The sequence below is a fragment of the Hemitrygon akajei genome, chromosome 13 (genome assembly GCF_048418815.1).
Source record: "Hemitrygon akajei chromosome 13, sHemAka1.3, whole genome shotgun sequence".
NCBI lineage: Eukaryota > Metazoa > Chordata > Chondrichthyes > Myliobatiformes > Dasyatidae > Hemitrygon > Hemitrygon akajei.
The window spans coordinates 58,075,678-58,097,051 of NC_133136.1; the positions used below are offsets into that span (position 1 = coordinate 58,075,678).

Consider the following 21,374-nt stretch of genomic DNA (forward strand, 5'->3'; position numbering starts at 1 on the left):
ATTCAACTTTTTTTCCAATGTCCCATACACTTGTTGTAGCAAAACTAATTACATACAATACTTAACTCAGTAAAAAAATATGATATGCATCTAAATCACCGTCTCAAAAAGCATTAATAATAGCTTTTAAAAAGTTCTTAAGTCCTGGCGGTAGAATTGTAAAGCCTAATGGCATTGGGGAGTATTGACCTCTTCATCCTGTCTGAGGAGCATTGCATCGATAGTAACCTGTCACTGAAACTGCTTCTCTGTCTCTGGATGGTGCTATGTAGAGGATGTTCAGAGTTATCCATAATTGACCGTAGCCTACTCAGCGCCCTTTGCTCAGCTACCGATGTTAAACTCTCCAGTACTTTGCCCACGACAGAGCCCGCCTTCCTTACCAGCTTATTAAGACGTGAGGCGTCCCTCTTCTTAATGCTTCCTCCCCAACACGCCACCACAAAGAAGAGGGCGCTCTCCACAAATGACCTATAGAACATCTTCAGCATCTCACTACAGACATTGAATGACGCCAACCTTCTTAGGAAGTACATTCGACTCTGTGCCTTCCTGCACAAGGCATCTGTGTTGGCAGTCCAGTCAAGCTTCTCGTCTAACTGTACTCCCAGATACTTGTAGGTCTTAACCTGCTCCACACGTTCTCCATTAATGATCACTGGCTCCATATGAGGCCTAGATCTCCTAAAGTCCACCACCATCTCCTTGGTCTTGGTGATATTGAGACGCAGGTAGTTTGAGTTGCACGATATCACAAAGTCCTGTATCAGTTTCCTATACTCCTCGGGAAACATTGATGAGATTAGACAAATTATGTGAGGAACTCATGCTTGACAAATATGATGAAGTAATTTTCAGGATGTAACTGGTAGATTAGATAAAGAAGAATATGGTGCATTTTGAAGTTTCAGGGACCTTTGATAAAGTCCTACACAATCATTCAATGAAAATTCATGGGATGTGGGACAATGACTTGGCATGGATTGAACTTGTTTAATAGGAATGCGAGAGTAGGAATAGGTGGGCTACCACTGGAGTAATGTTTGCAGCCCTGCTATTCCATAATTGGATGAGAGAGCCAAATTTCAGATGTTTTAAATTTGTTGATGATATGAATCTGGTCAGGATTGTAAGTTCTGAGGAGAAAGCAAAAAGGGTCAAAACAGTTTAGTAAAGTTGAGTGAGCAGGCAAATGTTAAACAGAATAACATGGACAAACATGTGAAGCTATCCACCTTGGTAGAATGGAAGTTATTTACCTTGGAGAAGACAGAATATAACTTAAATGGTGGAATCAAAGCAGAACCTAGTCCATCCCTCAAGGTGGAAGTTATCCAACTTGGTAAGGCAAAGTGAAATGTTGGTTAAATAGTGAACTATTAGGAAATATTATGTACAAGGGGATCTGGATGTTCTGTTACAGTCAGGTACAACAAGCAGTTAAGTAGACAAACAATACATTGGCGTTCATTGGAAGACATTTTGAGTGCATGAACAAGGAATCTTACTACAATTATACGAAGTCTAGGTGAGACCAGCCATGGAATATTAACTGCAGTTTTGCTCTGCTAATTTAGGAAAGCAAACACTTGTAATGGAGGGAGGGCCATTGAAATTAACCAGAATGATTCCTGTGTTGGTGAGGAGGGATTGAGTTCTTCAGGGCCTGCATTCCCAGGCTTCCAAAAAATTAGACAAAGTCCCAGGTAAACTTACAAAACCCTGATAAGTCTTGACAAGCTGGAGGCTTTGGTAAGAGAAACGTTCTCCTTGGAAGTGTGGCCTAGAATGAGGGTCATAGTCTCAGGAAATAAGGTAAGTCATTTAGTATTTCTTCACTCAAAGGGCAGTTAGCCCGAAGCATTCATTACCACAGAAATTACAAAGGTCAAGTTTCGGAATATATTTAAGAAGGAGACAGATGGATTTCTAAACACCAAAGACATGAAGTGTTGTTGAGGAGAGAGTGCAAAGGAACGTGATATTGGGATAGAGTATCAGCCATGAATGTATTGATAGGTGAAGTCTCAAAGGGCTGAATGGTCCACTTTTTCATGTTTCTTTTCACTATGTTTGCTTAATCCAATTTTATCACCCAGATCTTCTGTTCACAGGTTTTTAAAGCAATTTACTATCTTTTCATGTATATTTTCTTTAGGGTAAAGAAGGGGCCTTTATTGTCAGAGACTCCAGCCAGCCTGGAATTTACACTGTGTCTGTTTTTACCAGAGCTGGAGGGTAAGCAATGATTTAACAAAACGGTCTACTCTATCACTTCAGTTATGGAAGTATAAAAGTAAGAAGTGTTTTCTGGAGTGCCACTGTTCTTGCTTAGGTTCCAAAATGCATTCAAAAGCAAAGCCCAGAATTCATTGTAAAGCTGGCAGTCCAATAGAGAACTGCTGTCAACCACAGGGAGTGGGTCACTGTTGAAATCCCATACCTATAGTACATGTTGGGCCTGGAAGCACAGAACATGTGTACATTTAGATGATTCACATTTGATATCATGGTCCATTGCTGAATTTAGCATTAAGTCTAGGGGCTGAGCTCCATTGTACTGAGCTGATGGGCCAGATACATTGGGCTAGAAGATGAAGCCAGAGCTGGCATATTGAGTGCTTCCACTCATTTCAAAGCTCCCGCTGACCTGCAGAGAAGAGATCAGTAAATGTAATGGATTTGCTTTTATTATATTTATCATAACTAATATTGATATTCCTCATTAATTTATGCCAGATAAATATGCTTTTACATAGAATAATCAGAGACATTTAGAACCAGTTGTGAAGACCCTTGGGACTTCACTGAGGCACCGAGGTGCTCTGGGTGGGGTCACAGAACATAGCTTATGGCCTAGTTTTCAATCACAGATCACTCTGTTCTGAGGCCTCAAGCTGCACAAATGTACTGTACATGTGGGAATCACACATGGTACATGTTCCAAGACAGTTAGAGATCAGCCCAACAAATGTTTAATTCGTGCACATCAGCACTTATAGTTTAATTGGACATCCCCTCACTGACCCATATCAATGGCTACCCTCTTGTGTTTAAAAAAAAAATTCTCTATTTCTCTATGTTTGAAGTTCTATCTCCACTTGGAGTTTACTGATCAAAGACAATGCAGAAATATCAGAGCCCTAGTTTTTTAACTTGAAGGCCTTATATTTGCACCCTCTCAAGTTGACTATTTCCATTACTGTTTGACCTGATGCGGTTTCCTTTGTGGTTTTGTAAGATGGCAAGACGATATACTCTACATTAAGTGGGAGCCTAATATCAGAGGATGATAGATAAACCATGATGAAATGGTGGAGCAGACTCGATGGACTGAATGGCCTAATTCTGCTCCTATATCTTATGGTCTATATTAATCTTTCCATTTGCAATGACATTTTGACTCCTCTTTTATTTCTGTAAGGTTAATATGCCAGTTACATATCAGTTTATGCTCAGTTTCCCTTCAAGTACTGAAGAATTTCCAACTTTAGGCATGTTATTTGTATTGTCATTTGTGCAAAGCTCAGACGTTGTGAGGCTAGGTGCCCAAGGCAGCTTCATATTCTTATCAAAAGTTGAGTAACATTGTAATCTTAATGATGATTTGACTCTTGGTATTGATGCTGTATTTGAAAAATCATTATTTCTTTTGAAAGCACAGGGCATTTCTTTCTAATAGATTACCGTATTTTATTGACTTTTCTATTGGGTATTAAAGTATTGTTGATATGGTGAGATCAGTGGTTAGTGTTGATATTATTGTAAGTTAAATTGGACTTTTCACTTTGTATCCAATACTTCCATTGAGAATATACTATGTGATCTAATATGGAAACAAGAGTACTTGAATGACTAAAATTTACTCATCATTTTTGTATGTTCCAACAGAGATCAAAATGGATCAGTCAGACATTACCACATTAAGCAGACACAGACATCGCATAGACAGTACTATGTGGCAGAGAAACACCTGTTTGATACAATTCCTGAGCTTATTGAATATCATGAACACAATGCAGCAGGTATGGTGAAGTGTAAACATAATTCCATTTAAACATTTAGTTAATGCGATCACTATGTACTTTCTCATCCATTATCTAGATAGCATATTTAGTTCTGGTTCAGCTCACACTGGAAACTCCGTACTAGGAATGTCAGCAGGCTGTAACAATGCTGGACGTGCTTTTTTGCATGAAGCACTAAATTTAGACTTTGTTTACCTGGTTTACTTGTCCCCTGGATATTATAAACAATTTGGCTGTTCAATAAAGAACAGGAAGTTAATTCTCTAGGCAACATTCCTCTTTCACCCAGTGATACCTCATTCTTGCCAGTTTACCTCATTCTTGTCTGCTCTGACTTACACATTCAAAATGATTGTTTGATCTTTCTATTTTCCAACTATCTCTGCAACTCAAAGTAACTAATGTGTGAAACATTTTGAGACACAACTGGCAGAGTGTTGGCACAAAATTTTCTCCTACTTCTATCCTAAGACATTTGGCCCTTGAAGGATTGGATGTCACTGGTTTTGCATGATTTTCCACAGTGAACTAACAGAGGATCCCCTTAAAAACGGTTCATATGTCACATTGATGCACAATTGAAAATGTGTTATGCAATAAAAGGCTGCAACAGGTAAAACATGATATCCACCACTTCACCTTTGTTTCATGTCACTGTGGACGTAAACTGGACAATTCCTGGAACAAATTGTGCATCAGCACATGCCATTCCTTTTGGAACTTAGGGGAAATTTTGGTGACTCCCAGGACAACAATGGGTTCATCTTGCAACAGCACTGGACTGGATCCCTAATCAAAGTCCCTTTCTTGCCTTTACTCCTACTGTCCTCACCCCTGGCATAGAACCATTTCTATGTGTGCCATCTCCGTATGTGTGATCTCTTCCTGAGATCCCTAAACAAGTCAAGGCTCCAGCTCCTTACCCCCACTTACAGATTTATCAACCAACCTAATTCCTCGAAGATTTCAACCCAGCCTCCAATTGACATCTTTCACCACTTCCCTGCACTTCATCTGCTCACCTGATTTAACCTTTCTGCTCCGTGGCTGCTTACACAAGACCACTGGCCCTCTCGTCTGCCCATACCAGGTGCCACATTTTTATTGAAGAGAATGCGCAGAATCCATTCAGTGATATCCAAGGACTTGAAATCAAGATAAGAACCTGCTGTTATATTTTGACAAGGACAAACAGACTTACTATTTTCAATTGCTTTTTACAAATGCCTGATCTTCATTTATTGAGTGTCAGTATCATAATGAACAGAAATAAATGTTCTTAAGGCAATAATATTCCACTTTATATCTTTGCTTAGGCCTCATCACAAGATTCCGATATCCTGTTGGATTAATGGGAAGGTGCACTCCTGCTACAGCTGGCTTCAGCTATGGTACTGTATTCTATTCTACGTACCACTGTATCCTAGTCTATATGCTAATATCCAACAGCTCATTTCTCTTGATAATAAAACACTAAATGCAAAAAGTGAAACTTGAGTAATTACGAGTTAGCTATGTGCCACTTACAGTGATGCTACTTTCAGATTGTCTGGACTGTGCTTGAATGGGGATAGGAAATGTCTATCACAGTTCTGCTCACCCGAACTGAAATATCTAGCAGTCCAAGTGATGTCCATTTTATCTCTGAGTTTTCTGCTGACATCCTTGGCCAACGTTAAGTAGGCACTGGAGGAGCTGAGCACCGTGATTAGCACTCATGAAACAGCACACCCTGTTGCCTTCCCTATTATTGCGGGGGATTTCAGTCAGGCCAGCTTGAAGAAGTTTCGGAACTATCACCATATATCACTTGTGGAACCAGAGGTGCCAACATACTTGGCCACTGTTACAGCGCCATCAAGAACATTTACCGGGTCAACCCACTCCTGCACTTTGGAAAGTCCGATCACCTGGCTGTACTTCTGCTCCCAGTGTATAGGCAAAGGACCGCAGCACTGGTAGTGAGGACCAAGAAGGTATGCCAAGAGAAGTGGGTAGTGCTTATAGGACGGATTTGAGTCAGTGAACCGGACAAAATTCAGGGATTCATCTTCAAGTCTAAATGAATATGCCACTGGCTTCATCAAATTCTATGTGGATGATGATGTGCTAAAGATCTATCCTGGGCCCAACATATTGATATGGAGGTGTCACTGCATAGGATCAGAAAAAGCTGCTTGCATTTACCCCATCTATACAGCTCATAATTTAGTACTGTATGCCTGTATCAAATCTCCCCTCATTCTTCATTGCTCCAAGGAATAAAGTCCTTGCTGTTCAACCTTTCCCTACAACTCATATCCTCCAGACTCAGCAACATGCTTGCAAATTTTCTCTGTATTCTTCAATCTCATCGATATCATTCCTGTAGGTAGGTGATTAGAACTGCACACATACTCAAAATTTGGCCTCACCAAAGTCTTGTACAACTTCAACATAACATCCCACTCCTGTATAATACTTTGATTTATGAAGACCAATATTTCAAAAGCCCTATCGACCTGTGATGCCACTTTCAAATAATTAGGTATTTCCAGATCCCTTTGTTCCACTGCACTCGTCAGTGCCCTGCCTTTCACTGTGTATGTCCTATCCTAGTTTGTCCTCCTGAAGTGCAACATTTCGCTCACTTAAGTTCCATCTTCCATTTTTAAGCCCATTTTTCCAGGTAGTCTAGATGCAAGCTTTGATAGCCTGGCTTGCTGTCTACTATGCCCCAGTTTTGGTGCCATCCTCAAGTTTGCTGATCCAGTTCACCATATAATCATCCAAGTCATTAACATTGATGAACAACAACAGACCCAGAACCGATCCCTGCAGCATACCATTAGTTGCAGTCCTCCATTCAGAGCAGCAACCATTTGCAACCACTCTTTGGCTTCTCCTTCAAAGCCAGTGAATCCAATTTACTACTTCATCCCGAATGCCAAGGAACTCAACCTTCTGGACCAGCCTCCCATGGAGGACTTTGTCAAAGGGCTTGCCAAAGTCTATGTCGATAATGTCAACTGCCTTTCTTCAATCAACTTTCCTGGCAACCTTCTCAAAAAACTTTATAAGATTAGTTAGAGATGACCTACCATGCAATCTCCCCCTTTAATGCTCATGAAGACCATTCAATGTTTTTCTTGAAGACGTATTAAAGACTTTCGGTGGCATGGTAGTGTAATGGTTCGCATAATGCTTTAAAGTGCCAGCGACCTGGGTTCAATTTCTGCCACTGTCTGTAAGGGGTTTGTACATTCTCGCTGTGACCACTTGGGTTTACTCCAGGTGCTCTGGTTTCCTCCCAGATTCCAGAGACGTACCAGTTGGTAGGTTAATTGTTCAAGTGGGTGGTAATTGGTCAGCACGGGCTCATTAGGCCAGTAGGGCTTGTTTCTGTACCATATCTCCAAATGAAAATAAACAAATAAATGTTGCAGGATGAAAATCCACTTGGACGCTTTGGCACATCTGCTGTAACTTTAGCGGAGGAGGGTGAGGGTAGCATGGAGGTCTAGCAGCTAGCATAATGCTATTTTAGCACCAGTGATCACAGATCAGGGTTTGATTCCCAGCACTATCTTTGAGGAATTTGTACGTTCTCCCTGTGACCGCGTGGATTTCCTCTGGATGCTCCGGTTTCCTCCCACATTCCGAAGACGTACAGTTAGGGTTAGTGAGTTGTGGGCATGCTGTTTTGGCACCGGAAGCAGGCAACACTTGCCAACACAATCCTTGCTGATTTGACTTGACATAAACAACCCATTTCACAGTATGATTCGATGTACGTATATGTGACAAATACATAAATCTTTAAAATCTGAATTTTTAAATAGAAGACTGAGAAAGATGCATAATATTTTCATGCTGATAACTATATTATGAACAGGTTGATGTAAAGAAATTAATGACTTAAGGATGACTTTTTTCACAGAAAAATGGGAGATCAACACATCAGATCTGACTTTTATGAAAGAGCTGGGCAGTGGACAATTTGGGATGGTGCGTCTAGGAAAATGGAGAGCTACACATAAAGTAGCAATCAAAACCATTTTTGAAGGTGCCATGTCAGAAGAGGATTTCATTGAGGAAGCTAAGGTCATGATGTAAGTACCACTGCTCATATAGTCACAGAGACCGGCCTACATAATGAAACTGACCCCGAGAAACATCCTGAGATCTGCCTAATTTACGGGCATCTCTTTCCAATGGAATTCCCTGTTGCGACAGGCTGCATTTAAATTGTTTAGCTGCTTCAAGTCTCTAGAGGAGGAGGAAAACTGGCATGTACAAAAATAGGAGAGTGGAGGAGATTGAGATTCTGCCCTTCAAGGAGTATGCCGATGTGGGTTACTTTTTGAGGAATGATTATAACAATAAGCTGATATTCCATCATTGCCACTAATCTTAAATACACTCATATACAGTATACATCACCACCCGTCTACAGTGACTGGCAATCCCAGTACTTGTTGTCACTTCCAAGGGAAAATCTGGAAGCAGAGGTAATTGTTAGGAAGGCAGTCCTGTCAAACATCCAGAATCATACTTGTCCATTAATGCAATGGTACTGTACAAATTAAAGCAGAATGGTAAAAGAGAAATTATGGGAACTGTGAAGGAGTTGCAGAATCTGCACGCAAGAATGAAGCTAATAGTGAGCAGTAGAGATTATACTTGGTTTCCCTTAGGATGTGGTTGGCTGTTTCTGGGGGAAAGGAGGCATATATGCGTGCCTTTAATATTTTGGAGTAATTGTGCATACGTGCACCGATAACTTATTTTGTTTGGATGACTTCTAGGAGGCTTGAGCCCTGCTTGATCCCTCTCCACTTCCTTGAGCAGATCTCTGGTTTCCATCCAGTATGATCCAATACTCAAGTATTTTTGAAGTATACACATTACATACATGTATGTGACTAGTCCCTTCAATGATGGGATCTTTGCTTTTAGAATGTATGTTAAAGACTTCAATGTGAATGCAGAAGCTATGATGAGCAGGTTTGTAAAAGACACCGAATTTGGCACTGTTGTGGATGACAAGGACAGCTGGCCAAGACTGCAGCATATAGGTCAGATAGAAAGCTGAGCACAGCATTAGCAAATGGCATTTAATTCCTGTAAGTCAAGGTGATGTATTTTATGCAGTTAAATAGCAGTAGCATATATACAGGACATTAATTTTGTTTCTGTCTCTACTGATGCTGCCAAACTCGCTAAATGTTTGCTGAAATCTTTGTTAAAATTCTTGGATATTTGGATTAAAGTAAATTCCGCACGTCAGAAGGATTATGTGAATTCCACATTTTGTTGTCCGAATCCAGTAATGTCATCATGCTGCTCACGTACTCTTTTCTTTCCTCAGGAGATTATCTCACCCAAATCTGGTTCAACTTTATGGGGTCTGCACACAACAGAAGCCAATTTGTATAGTTACTGAGTTCATGGAAAATGGCTGCCTGCTCAATTATATGCGACAGAGACAAGGCCGACTGAACAAAGATGCCTTACTAGGTATTTGTGAGGATGTGTGTGAAGGGATGGCATATCTTGAGATGAACCGTTTCATTCACCGAGACCTGGTATGTTACCCCAGAACTTTCAAAACTTTAGACTAGTAATTGTCTAGGATAATATGAAGAAATATAAATGTTTGTTGGAGAATCTGAGGGCATTCATTAATTCTACCATTTCTAGTTTTGACCAGGTTTGACCTATGTAACTATTGTCACATATATTCAGGATCACAAATGTCAGTACAAATTATCAAGATCACGTGTAGTTAACGCTTATGTATTTCCTTCACTATTTAAATATCTACATTTTACAAGTTTATGTTTGTATATATTATATTCCTTACCTTAATGTGATGGAAGCAAGAATGTGAAGAAAACCAGTTCTGTTCAGTGAATACACATTCCAGTTGAGACAACCATCATCACCCTGCAGTGAGCTACAACATAATTCAACAGATTGAAGTTACCTGGAATATTTCTTCTGGTATTAACACTTTAACAACCTGCTACCAGTGAATATATATGGATACAGCAATGACATCACTTTTATGCTAAAGACAAGCCTCAGCTTTCTGTTAAGATTTTGTAGCATTAAGTTCTTGACAGGAACCAGGAAAGCTGTCTACCTATGAGAAAGAAAAGAGTGACTTAAAAGCAAAGAGGAGAGGATACAATATAGCAAAATTATTGGAAAGTTAGAAGATTGGGAAGCTTTTAAAGATTTTAAAAACCAACAGAAGACAACGGAAGGCCATAAGGAAGTAAAAGATTAAATATCCAATAAGCTATCCAAGAAGCTATCCAATAATATAAGAAGATACTAAATGTTTTTCAAATATATGAAGAGGAAAAGAGTAGATATTGGACTGCTGAGGAGGCAATAATGTAGGATAAAGAAATGGCGAAGGAACATAACAAATATTTTACATTAGTTTTCATTATGGAAGGCATTGGCGGTATCCAAGAAATTTGACAGTGTTAGGGGGCAGAAGTGAGTGTTGTTGCTATTACTAAGGAGTAAGTGCTTGGGAAGATGAAAGGTCTGAAGGTAGAAGATTGGCTGACTAGCAGGAAGCAAAGGGTGGGAATATTCTGGTTGCCTGCCAGTGACTTGTGGTGCTCTGCAGGGGTTGGTGCTGGGACCGCTTCTGTTCACGTTAAATGTGAATGATTTAGATGATGAAATAGTTGGTTTTCTGGCCAAGTTTGTGGATGGTACAAAGATAGACAGTGGGGCAAATAGGACTAAGGAATGAGGGAGAGCTTAGACAGATTGAGAGAATAGGCAAAGGGTGGCAGATGGAATATAGTGTTGGGAAGTGTATGATCATATAGTTTGGTAGAAAGAATAAAGGCAGACTATTTTCTAAATAGGGAAAAAATTCAAAAATCAAAGGTACAAAGGACTTGGTTGTCCTTACACAGTATTCCCTAAAGGTTAACTTTTATGGTAAGGAAGGCAAATGCAACGTTAGCATTCATTTCGAAAAGACTAGAATATAAGAGCAAGGATGTAATTCTGAGGCTTTATAAGCATTGGTCAGACCACACCTGGAGTATTGTGAACAGTTTTGGGCATTTATCTAAGAAAAGATGCACTGGCATGGACAGAGTCCAGAAAAGGTTGACAAGAATGATTCCAGTAATGAAAAGGTTAATATATGAGGAGCATTTGATGGCTCTGGACCTGTGCTCACTGGTGTTCAGAAGAATGAGGGGATAGCTCATTGAAACTCACTGAATATTAAAAGGCCTAGATAGATTGAATGTGGAGAGGATGGTTCCAATAGTAGAAGAGTCTAGAACCAGAGAACAGTTTTAGAATAGATGGATGTCCCTTTACAACAGAGATAAGGAGGAATTTCTTTAGCCAGAAGGTGGTTAATCTGTGTCATTCATTGCCACAGACTGCTGTGGAGGCCCAGTCGTTGGGCATATTTTAAATGGAGGTTGATAGATTCTTGATTAGTAAGGGTGTCATAGGTTACAGGAAGAAGGCAGGAGAATGGGATTGAGTGTGAAAATAAATCAGCTGTGATGGATAATGGAGTCAGTGGACTAAGTGGCCTAATTCTGCTCAGATGTTTTACGGTCTTATAATCTTCCCTTCCTAACTCTGAAATTAGATTGCATTTAGTCAGAATTCACTCTCTTCAATCACTACACAACTCCTCATAACATCTCTTATCATCAGCCCCCTCCTTTCTGGCACATTAATCTTCCTTTTCCATACCCTTTAAAACTGCTGGAGGTTTCAGCTTCAAGCCATCCTTCAGGATGCTGTTTGTGAGCCCGCTAAATTAGATGAATGAAATTCATAACCAAGAGTAAACCTGTTAGTAACTATGAAATTCATCTTCTAATTTCTTCTTTTAACTAGGCTGCCAGAAACTGCTTGGTCAGTGCCAAGAATGTGGTCAAGGTATCTGATTTTGGAATGGCCAGGTAATTTATTTATCACATCTGGAATGTCAACTTAAGTCTGTACTTTTATCAAATTATTTGCACACTTTTTATTAAATGCTGAAATCTTTGAAAGGGAATAATGTAACAAGGTTACCACAAATTGCAAACATTAGAGTAATCAGAAATATAAGATGTGGTCATTGGTATCTTTCATGTGTCATTTAATGAACAGTGTGTAGTACACCAGTAACAAAATGTGATGCAGAATAATTTTCACCTTCTTGCCAGTGTCTCTGGGTAACAATTTCCATGGGCCATTTTATCCTTTAAAAATGTGGCAAATTGGATAGAACCATGAGATATTCATCTAGCAATAAGGTTGGAAATAATGCTTGATTTAGGAAATTACCAACACATTAAAAGTACACCAGTGAAAACAAATCAAGTACTTTGCCTTTCATGTGAGTTTGTAACCTTTTAGGTCACTCAAATGCTTTGCAGCTATCGATATCGCTAAATAAACTTTGGTTGAAAGCACTTGGTAAAATATTTACCCAGAAGTTTAAGTACACCAGAAATGTGTGGTCTTGAGGTCAGAGCACATGTGAATGGGCTTAATTACATGGTGACATGGTGCTGGGAGCTTATTAGAGTGACACAAGCATGTTGTTCATTAGGTGCTTGGCTATTTTATTCAAAAGTGTTTCTGTGAAGTACTTTAGGATAATTCACTACTCTTCAGATGCTGTATAAACAGACTCTGGTGCGGTTCTTTATCCACAGTAACGCACGTTTCCTCAATGCCGAGAGTTTAACACCAGTTTACAATTCGATAATGTCTCTGATGTGGTGTCTGTTTGTAAATGTAGGTGTAGATGCAGAAAAGTAAAGGCCGGATGTTATTTTAAAAAAATCATTTCCTAAGAAGCACTTCAACACTGAAAGGAAATAGTTATTCATTTTTGTGTAAATGTTAGATATTATGAACTTTAAATACCACTGCCAATTGCAAACTGCTATTCAATATACTGCTACACAGTAAAGTTATTAAGTTTGGAGATAATGTCACTTTTAAGGGACAAAAAACAGATCAATAAAGATACACGAGAGTTAGTAGAAAGTAATGAATGTGTAACTGCTCATTTTGGCAAAATAAGGACTAGATAAGTACCAGATATCAAAAGAGGTTACAGGACTGAGAAGGGAGATCCTGTAGTTGGGTTAAGTAAGTGAGCAAAGATTTAACATGTGCAGTGTGTGTGGAAAAATGTGAAATAGTCCATTTTGCAAAGGAAAGTTACAATTAAGAAATATATTATCTAAACGTTCAGAGATCACAGAGCTCTGAGATTCAGTAGCACATGAGGCTGATATCCAACCGCAGTATGCAATTTGGAAAACAAACAGAATGTTATAATTTTTCACAAGGGAAATTGAATTCCAAATTAGTGAAATTATTCTTCGGTGACATAGGATATTGGTGACCACATCTGGAGTGCTCCATTGCATTGATCTAAGGAAAAGTGTTAATCTGTTAGAAGCAGTTTGGGGAAGATTTATTGGATGAATGCCTGGAATGGATGGGTTATCTTGGGAGAAAAGATTGGACAGATGATATTTTACTTGCTGATATTTGGAAAAATGAGAGGGAATTTGAATGAAACAGAAGATGTTGATGGTTTTGAGAGGGTGGATGTGGAGAACCCAGTAAATGTTTAAAAATAAAGGATGAGCAAACTAATACAGAGATGAGGCTTTTCTTTTTGCTTTCATAAGATCTTTTGGGCTTTCTTCCTAAAATGGTGGTAAGAGAAATCTTTGAATATTTTAAGCCAGAAATAGATACATTTTGGTAAGCAGGATAACCACCAGTATACAGAAATGCCCCACAGTTTTCACTTACATACGTGAGTTCCCCAAGTTATGATGGAAATCGATTTTATGCAAATTATTCCATACATTTTTGACGCATTTTTCAAACACATCAAAATGGCAATATATTGATTCATGGTATTCATTAATAATGAGATGTAGTGTATATTCTATTAGTTTAATTATGTGTTATTATTCAATGATGTGAAAGAACCATAGGAAATGTACGTAGAGTGGGACATTATGGATCATTATAACAAACAATTATTTCTAACTTACGGAGGAATCAGCGTATGGACGGTTCTCTGAAGTGAAACCCTTACATAATCCAGAAACTGCCTGTACTTTTAACCTCTCCTTAAAAAGGCACAGAATTGTCCCTTAGATCCATTTAATCCCCTTGGTTTGATACTTGTTCTGAGTATTAATGTAACAGGCCACTTTGGGGAAAGAAGATTACCTGCCAATTCTCTTTCATGTCTGCTGTAACCTTAGCAATTGCATAAAAAACAGAGTTTAAAAAAAGGAGATTAATGAATTTTTTTAGCATTTTAATGACTTATAACTGTTAAATGTTGGCTGATTTGTGTACAGTGAACTTAAAGGTGCTGCAATTAAATAAATGCACAATTTGAAAAAAAAACTCCAAGTTCATTACCTGAACTGTTAGTGATTAGTTTTCTGCTAATAGTGTTTAAAATCCATAATGATTATTTTCTAGGTATGTCCTTGATGATGAATACACCAGCTCCACGGGCTGCAAGTTTCCTGTGAAATGGTCACCACCGGAAGTCTTCCACTTTTCTAAATTCAGCAGTAAATCGGACGTCTGGTCTTTTGGTAAGATGTTTTCTTCCCATTCAATGAACTGGCTGCTGAAGGAAACTGAAATGTACGAAGGGGAAAAATCACACCTCTGAAGAATGGGTGACTTTTTATGTTCTCCCCGTGTGATGTCAAAAAAGCTGAGAGTGAGGTTGAAGGAAAGCTGGTAGTGATAGCATGTGGCACTCAATAGATCAGGGGTAGGCGTGGCAATTAGAAAAAGAGTACAATTCTAATCTAAGTGGCCAAATTTGCAGATCAATGTTATGCATCCATTATAACATTCTAAGGTGGCAAGTCTTCACACTGAGTGGTTCTGATCATTAAGATACAACAAGTATTTAATCCTTGGAGCCTGCTTATTTATTCTTATGATGCTAGAAAAACTCAGTAGGACTGGAATCAACTGTGCAGACTAGACTGCCAACTCTCTTTCTCTAGAGAGTTATTGCATTACCTGCCCAGAGATTGTTTCCAGTATTTTCTATTTGTATTTAGGTTGATAGTATCTGAAAATGTTGCACAGGTCTTCACTGTGCATTGCCTTTGTCAATATCACTAGACTAAATGTTAAGGATGGATTGGAGATTTTTTTTTTACTTAACCTCAAGAAAGAGGCAATTTTGGTGGATATGATAAATCTAGATTATGTTGAATGACACAGAAAAAATGTGGACCTAAAGTAATTTTCCAAGTTAATTAAAACCAATAATGGGAAGTAGGATTTAGTCACAGTAATCAAGGATTGATTTGCTATTGATGTGAGAGAAATGTTCTTTGCCAGGTCTATTCCAGAATTGGCCTCAGCCTTGTTGCTTAGGATGTGGCAAAAGGACAAGACAAGTGCACTTCGCCATTATCTTGCCTCTATTGGGATGGGTTTAAGAGACTTCTTGGATAATTCCCTGTTAACCCTGTGTTGCTTTTGTTCCTTTTCTCTTCAGGTGTTTTTATGTGGGAAGTTTATACTGAAGGTAGAATACCCTTTGAGAATAAGTCAAACACTGAGGTCGTTAATGAGATTTCACGAGGAGAACGGCTTTACCGGCCATCCCTAGCATCAACTGTCGTGTATCAGATCATGTACAGCTGCTGGCATGAGGTCTGTTCCATCTGCATCCCTCCCTGTACTGCTTTCACCTTGGCAACATCAAGCTGTCTTTATTTGAATCAGCATAGTTTCCTGTTTTCCTTTTAAGTAGTGACATTGTAAATAATTCTATATATTAAAGCTCAGTAACTTTCTGAGTTTAGATGAGGCGAATAAGGAATTTCCACAAAAAAAATGATCTTGAAATTGAAGGGACCATTCAGTTTCTCTTGAACTTCACTCAAACCAAAATCCCCTTGAAGGTGATACAGGTAGCTAACAGGTAACAGTTGTCACTGTAATGGGACATTAACCTTTCATTTTATATTTAAGTGTCCTAGGGAGATCAATTAAGAGCTCACGAGTTCCCCAGTGTCGGTATGTAAAACCAAAACATTAACAAAAAAAAGCTCATCAATCCAAAAGATCACCTACTATTTTCTAGAGGAAGACTAAAGTTTTCCACTAAGACTGAAAAGCAAACCAAATTGTCAGGCCTTCTAAAGTTTCCTTCTGGTAATGCATGGTGCTGCTCTGGAAGACCATTTGTTAAAGAGTGGGGTTAGTGATGCACTATCAATAACTCCAAAAGACTGGAAGTAGAGTAAATACTGAAAGGCTTTTATTGGCAGTAAAATGGACAACGTCCATGCTGGATGACTGCCCTGGACTGTGGGAGGAGCAGTGACACAATCGCCATTATCCAGGGGTCTGTGGGAGGAGCCACAGGAGCAGTCAGCGGAGGAGCGTGTCCAGACATATACCGGTACATGGTTTACCACAGTTAGGTGTGAGGTTAATGAAATGGCACTGAAGAAGTATCCTTGCACAATAATTCCACTACCCCAGCCTTTTCTTCACAGCTTGAAGGTGGGGGAATTTTTAGAAGTTCTGAATTTATGCTGATAGATTTTGGGGCCTTAGAATTTGGGGTTTAAGTATTTGCTATAATAAATGATTTCATGAATTTGAAATATAAAGCATGCTTATACTTCAAACAATCAGAAATCTACTGAGAGTCCAATGTTAGTCTTAGCTATTTGCTTAACTTAAATTACGATACACAATGGAAGTGTTCAGTCTACTTAAGAAACGTGTTTTGATACAATAGACAAGTGTATTGAAAAATTATTAGGGAATAATGATTTTAGTTTTTGCCCATTCTTAAGCCATATTTCTTATGAATTTTGTACAAGTGTAGGATTCTTAACATTAGATTTTACTATATTTGAAACAGTATCTGTAGCAGTTACTTAAGAAGAATTTTTTCTGTATTCAAGTCTCCTTTAACTTCATGTGAGTATTAACAACACAACCAGCACAGGTTCGGCAAAGATTAGGATGTGCATTTCTCAGAAAGTAGATTCTTCCCTAGTGTTCTGCTTCTCCAGTACATTTGTGGTAAAAAAATGGTAGAGTCATTCAAGAACTAAAAATGGAAATTGGGTTTTAAATGGAGTCCGCATCAATTTTTTTAAAATGCATTTTCTACAACACTACAGCTAAGAAAAAACCCCAAACCAAAATAAAAAAATTAATACAGTGCAAAAATAAACATACAATAATAATACAAAAAAGATAATTGAGAAAGCACCCAAATTGAAGTCATGTAAAGTTAGTATCCTCCCCAAGCCCCGCAACAAAAAAAACTCCAGACCAACCACAACACAATATAGAGAATATAAATCAGGACATTCAAACCCCCAAAACTGTAAATACGCTTGAAAACAGAAGATAATAATGCCTACTACCAAAAAAAAAGAGCTGAAAGTAAGGGACAAAAAAAAAACCTTAATTAAGAGGAAGGTTATGAAAGTACTCAATAAAAGGTCCCCAGACCTCATGGAACTTTATATCCGAATTAAGAATTGAATAATGAATTTTTTCAAGGTCTAAACAGGACATAATATCATTAAGCCATTGAGCATGCGTGGGAGGGGCAACATCTTTCCATCTAAGGAGGATTAAATGTCTAGCCAGGAGAGAAGCAAAAGATAATATTTGACACTTAGTCGAACTCAAACGTATATCTGTCTCACCCAAAAAACCAAACAGAGCAGTTAAAGGGTTAGGTTCTAAGTGGTGATTCAGAATACAGGATAAAGTTATAAAAACGTCTTTCCAAATTTCTCTAATCCAGGACAGGACCAATACATATGAATAAGAGAAGCCTCGCCCCTTTTGCATTTATCACAAAGAGGACTGATATTAGGGTAAAATCGAGATAATTTAGATTTAGACATATGGGCTCTATGAACAATCTTAAACTGTAAAAGGCAATGGCGAGCACAAAGAGAGGTTGAATTAACCGATTTGAGAATCGAGTCCCAAATCTCATCAGATAAAGAAATATTTAAATCATGCTCCCAAGCCATTCTAATTTTATCCACAGGGGCACGCCGTAAGAATGCTAATTTATCACGAATAAATGATATTAAACCTTTACCCAGTGGATTAATAGAAAGAAAGAAATCCATAACATTTTTCTCAGGCATTTCAGGGAAGTTAGGAATTAAAGAATTAATAAAGTGTCTAATTTGGAGGTATCTAAAAAAATGGGCATTAGGCAGATTGAACTTAGCTGAGAGCTGTTGAAAAGATGCGAAGTGATTATCGATAAAAAGATCTTCAAAATGTCTAATGCCCTTCCTATACCAATCATAGAATGTTGAATCATACATAGTAGATAAAAAAAGGTGATTATGTAAGATAGGATTAGAAAGGGCAAAACCATAAAAACCATAAAATTTCCTAAACTGAGCCCATATTCGCAAAGTGTGTCTAACAAGAGGATTAACAATTAGTCTAGACAAAATAGTAGGGAGTACAGAGTCAAGAAGTGCAGAAATAGATAAATCTTTAGTGGAACTCAACTCCATTGTCACCCAATTAGGGCACTTGGGTTGGCTATGAAAAAAAGACCAAAAGGTAGCACAACGTATGTTAGCTGCCCAATAATATAAACGAAAGTTAGGTAAGGCCATGCCACCCTCCTTTTTAGATTTTGAAGATAAACTTTATTAATTCTAGAACACCCATTCTTCCACAGATATGACAAAATAATAGAGTCTAAGGAATCAAAAATGGTTTTAGGAATAAAAATTGGGATTGATTGAAATAATTATAAAAATTTAGGGAGAACATACATTTTAACAACATTAATACGACCTACCAAGGACATAGATAGAGGTGACCATTGTGACAGACTCTGTTTTGTAGTATATCAATTTTAAAAAGTGGTGAGAGGTTTCTGCACAGATGATAACTCTAAAATATTTTCAAACTGTTTTTCAGAAACCAGATGGGCGACCAAGCTTTCTTGACTTATTGGACTTAATCAAAGAAGTTGCATTGAACGATCATAAGTAAATAGCCTTCACACATGCTCAAAATGCTGGATCTGAACAATAAAATACTGAAAATCCTCAGCAAATTGTCCAAGCAAGTGCTGCATCTGTTGATGTTCTATCAGCACCATTCTGCAACAAAAATCAAGTGCTTTGAATCTCGGAAGATTATTTTTGATTTTCCTGTCAGATCAACCAGCATTCAAGTGCAATATTTAAAAAAAAAAGTTTCAGAATAAGTTACAAGAGAATCCCAAGTTGAAATGTATTAAGTGTGTTATTTTTGTTTAAAATACTATATTTTTTTAGAAACATACAGTATGCCTAAGGGATGCATCAGGCATATGGTACAAATGCTCTTTGTAAGTTATATTTATATTCACATTTGCATGGTTATATTATGTTGTGCTGTGACGGTTACTTAACTAAGTTTTGAAATGTGCACCAGAGTGACTTTTTAAAACTATCTCATTTACTATTGGGGTCACATAGTTGCCAAACAGTTTATGTAGATAAAGCTGGACTTTACTGAATTTAATAAAAATATTTTTAGATGTAATTACTGTGATAACTTAAAATCATGAAGAAACAGACATTAGGAAGGATGGTATGAAAATTAGTAGTGCAGGATGCCTCGTTTGGAAAAGTTTGAGTTTGCTCTGTTCCTTCCAGCTAACACCAGTAAAGTGGTATAATCATTAATATTAATGAGGAACAACAGAAATATGTTCACCGTATCCAATCAAAGAAAAGCTTTAAAACATACATTAGTTAAAAGAGAAACTTTCAGATAAAACAAAAAAAGAAACCTGTGGTTAAAATTAAGATAAATTAATTTGAGTTGGTGCACAATGATTTTGATATCCTTTTGGTAATTAATGAGCATTTTAGGACTGAAATGAACTTGTTTCACTGATGGGGTCATAACTGTAGCGTAAGTTTATGGAGCAGCAAACCATCTGCTGAAGGAACTCAATGGGTCGAGCTGCATCTGCGAGGGAAAAGGAATTGTTGACATTTTGGATTCTGATGTAGTACTTCAACCCAAAGCAATGACAATTCTGGCCTTCCCATATATGCTTGCTGCATGACCCACTGAGTTTCTCCAGTAGTTTCTTGTTGCTCCTGATTCCAGCATCTAATGGCTTTCAAGTCATAAAGTGATGGTCCGGACCTTACAAGGAAATGGTGGCATTTGTCTGTGTAAATGCCAGTGAACTTAGGTTTTCCACATGTGTTCATAAATGCAGATGACTGAAGTTTGCTGCAAGACGAATGCTATCACTTCCCCAACAGTGATCTGACACTGGGCCTGCGGCGATATCCAACAGGGCAGCTTGAACTTACTTGCAGCAATTCCCCAGCACTATTACTAAGAAATCCACTTGAAGAAACAGAGGCCAGAGGGGTTGAAGTGATAATTTTCAATTATATTTTTAAAGACACTTCCAAGCATTCGGTCCTTTTAGAACAGGGGTGTCAAACTCATTTTAGGTCACGGGCCGGATTGAGCAAAATGCAGCTTCATGCGGGCCGGATCAATCAGACGCGTGCGAACACAGCTTTCGTTGCCTCCGTTTTTTCAGCCTGCTCTCATGTGTCTCAGTCTCTGCTATAACTACAAAGTGTTTCACTTTACAAATTCCGTTTCTTATGAAGAAGACTGCCGAATAAACACTAAAAACCCTGAAAACCTGGTACCTGAATAAACTCAGCATTAGCCATATCATACGCCATAGGCGCTTCGATTACTGGGGCCAGCTTTAATAGTAATTAGATATTATCTCGCAGGCCAAAGATAATTCCACCACGGGCCTTGAGTTTGACATATATGTTTTAGAATGTTTATGACAGATACGTTTAATAACTTGATGAATATTTTCTCATTTTTAGAATTCTTCAGAAACATTTAAATGCTTTAAAATCCAATGCACGTAGCAATGTCAGCTACTGGACAGTATGATTGAAATCACCAGTCTGGTAGTTGTAACCATTTCTGGGCCAGATGGCACCAGCTGTAAAATGCATCCAAGCACTTGTTAGGCACAGGAGATTTTGCAGATGCTGGAAATCTTGTGCAACACATACGAGGTTCTGGAGGAACTCAGCAAGTCGGGCAGCATCTACAGAGGGGTATTAACAATCGATATTTTGGGTCAAGACCCTTCAACAGAACTAGAAAGGAAGGGAGAAGAAGCTGGACTAAGATGGGGAGGGGGGGAAGGGTGGTAGTATAAGGGTCTCCAATGTCAGGGACACTCATATGACAGAGTTTACTGTCGACCATGTTATCCTAAGGTGTCTG

General features: G+C 38.4%; 1 protein-coding gene across 2 annotated transcripts in view; it reads left to right on the forward strand.

Moving 5' to 3' along the window:
- The window catches only part of LOC140737503 (tyrosine-protein kinase TXK-like), a 51,900-nt gene extending 31,124 nt beyond the window's left edge, over positions 1-20,776 (forward strand). For both annotated transcript variants that reach the window (XM_073063957.1, XM_073063958.1), the window contains 9 exons: positions 2,159-2,238; positions 3,892-4,025; positions 5,345-5,419; positions 7,948-8,119; positions 9,379-9,595; positions 11,910-11,974; positions 14,529-14,647; positions 15,577-15,734; positions 19,017-20,776. In XM_073063957.1, coding sequence (XP_072920058.1) covers positions 2,159-2,238; positions 3,892-4,025; positions 5,345-5,419; positions 7,948-8,119; positions 9,379-9,595; positions 11,910-11,974; positions 14,529-14,647; positions 15,577-15,734; positions 19,017-19,091 — 1,095 coding nt within the window. In that variant the 3' untranslated portion in view covers positions 19,092-20,776. The remainder of the gene's footprint in view (positions 1-2,158; positions 2,239-3,891; positions 4,026-5,344; positions 5,420-7,947; positions 8,120-9,378; positions 9,596-11,909; positions 11,975-14,528; positions 14,648-15,576; positions 15,735-19,016) is intronic.
- Positions 20,777-21,374: the final 598 nt, after the last annotated feature.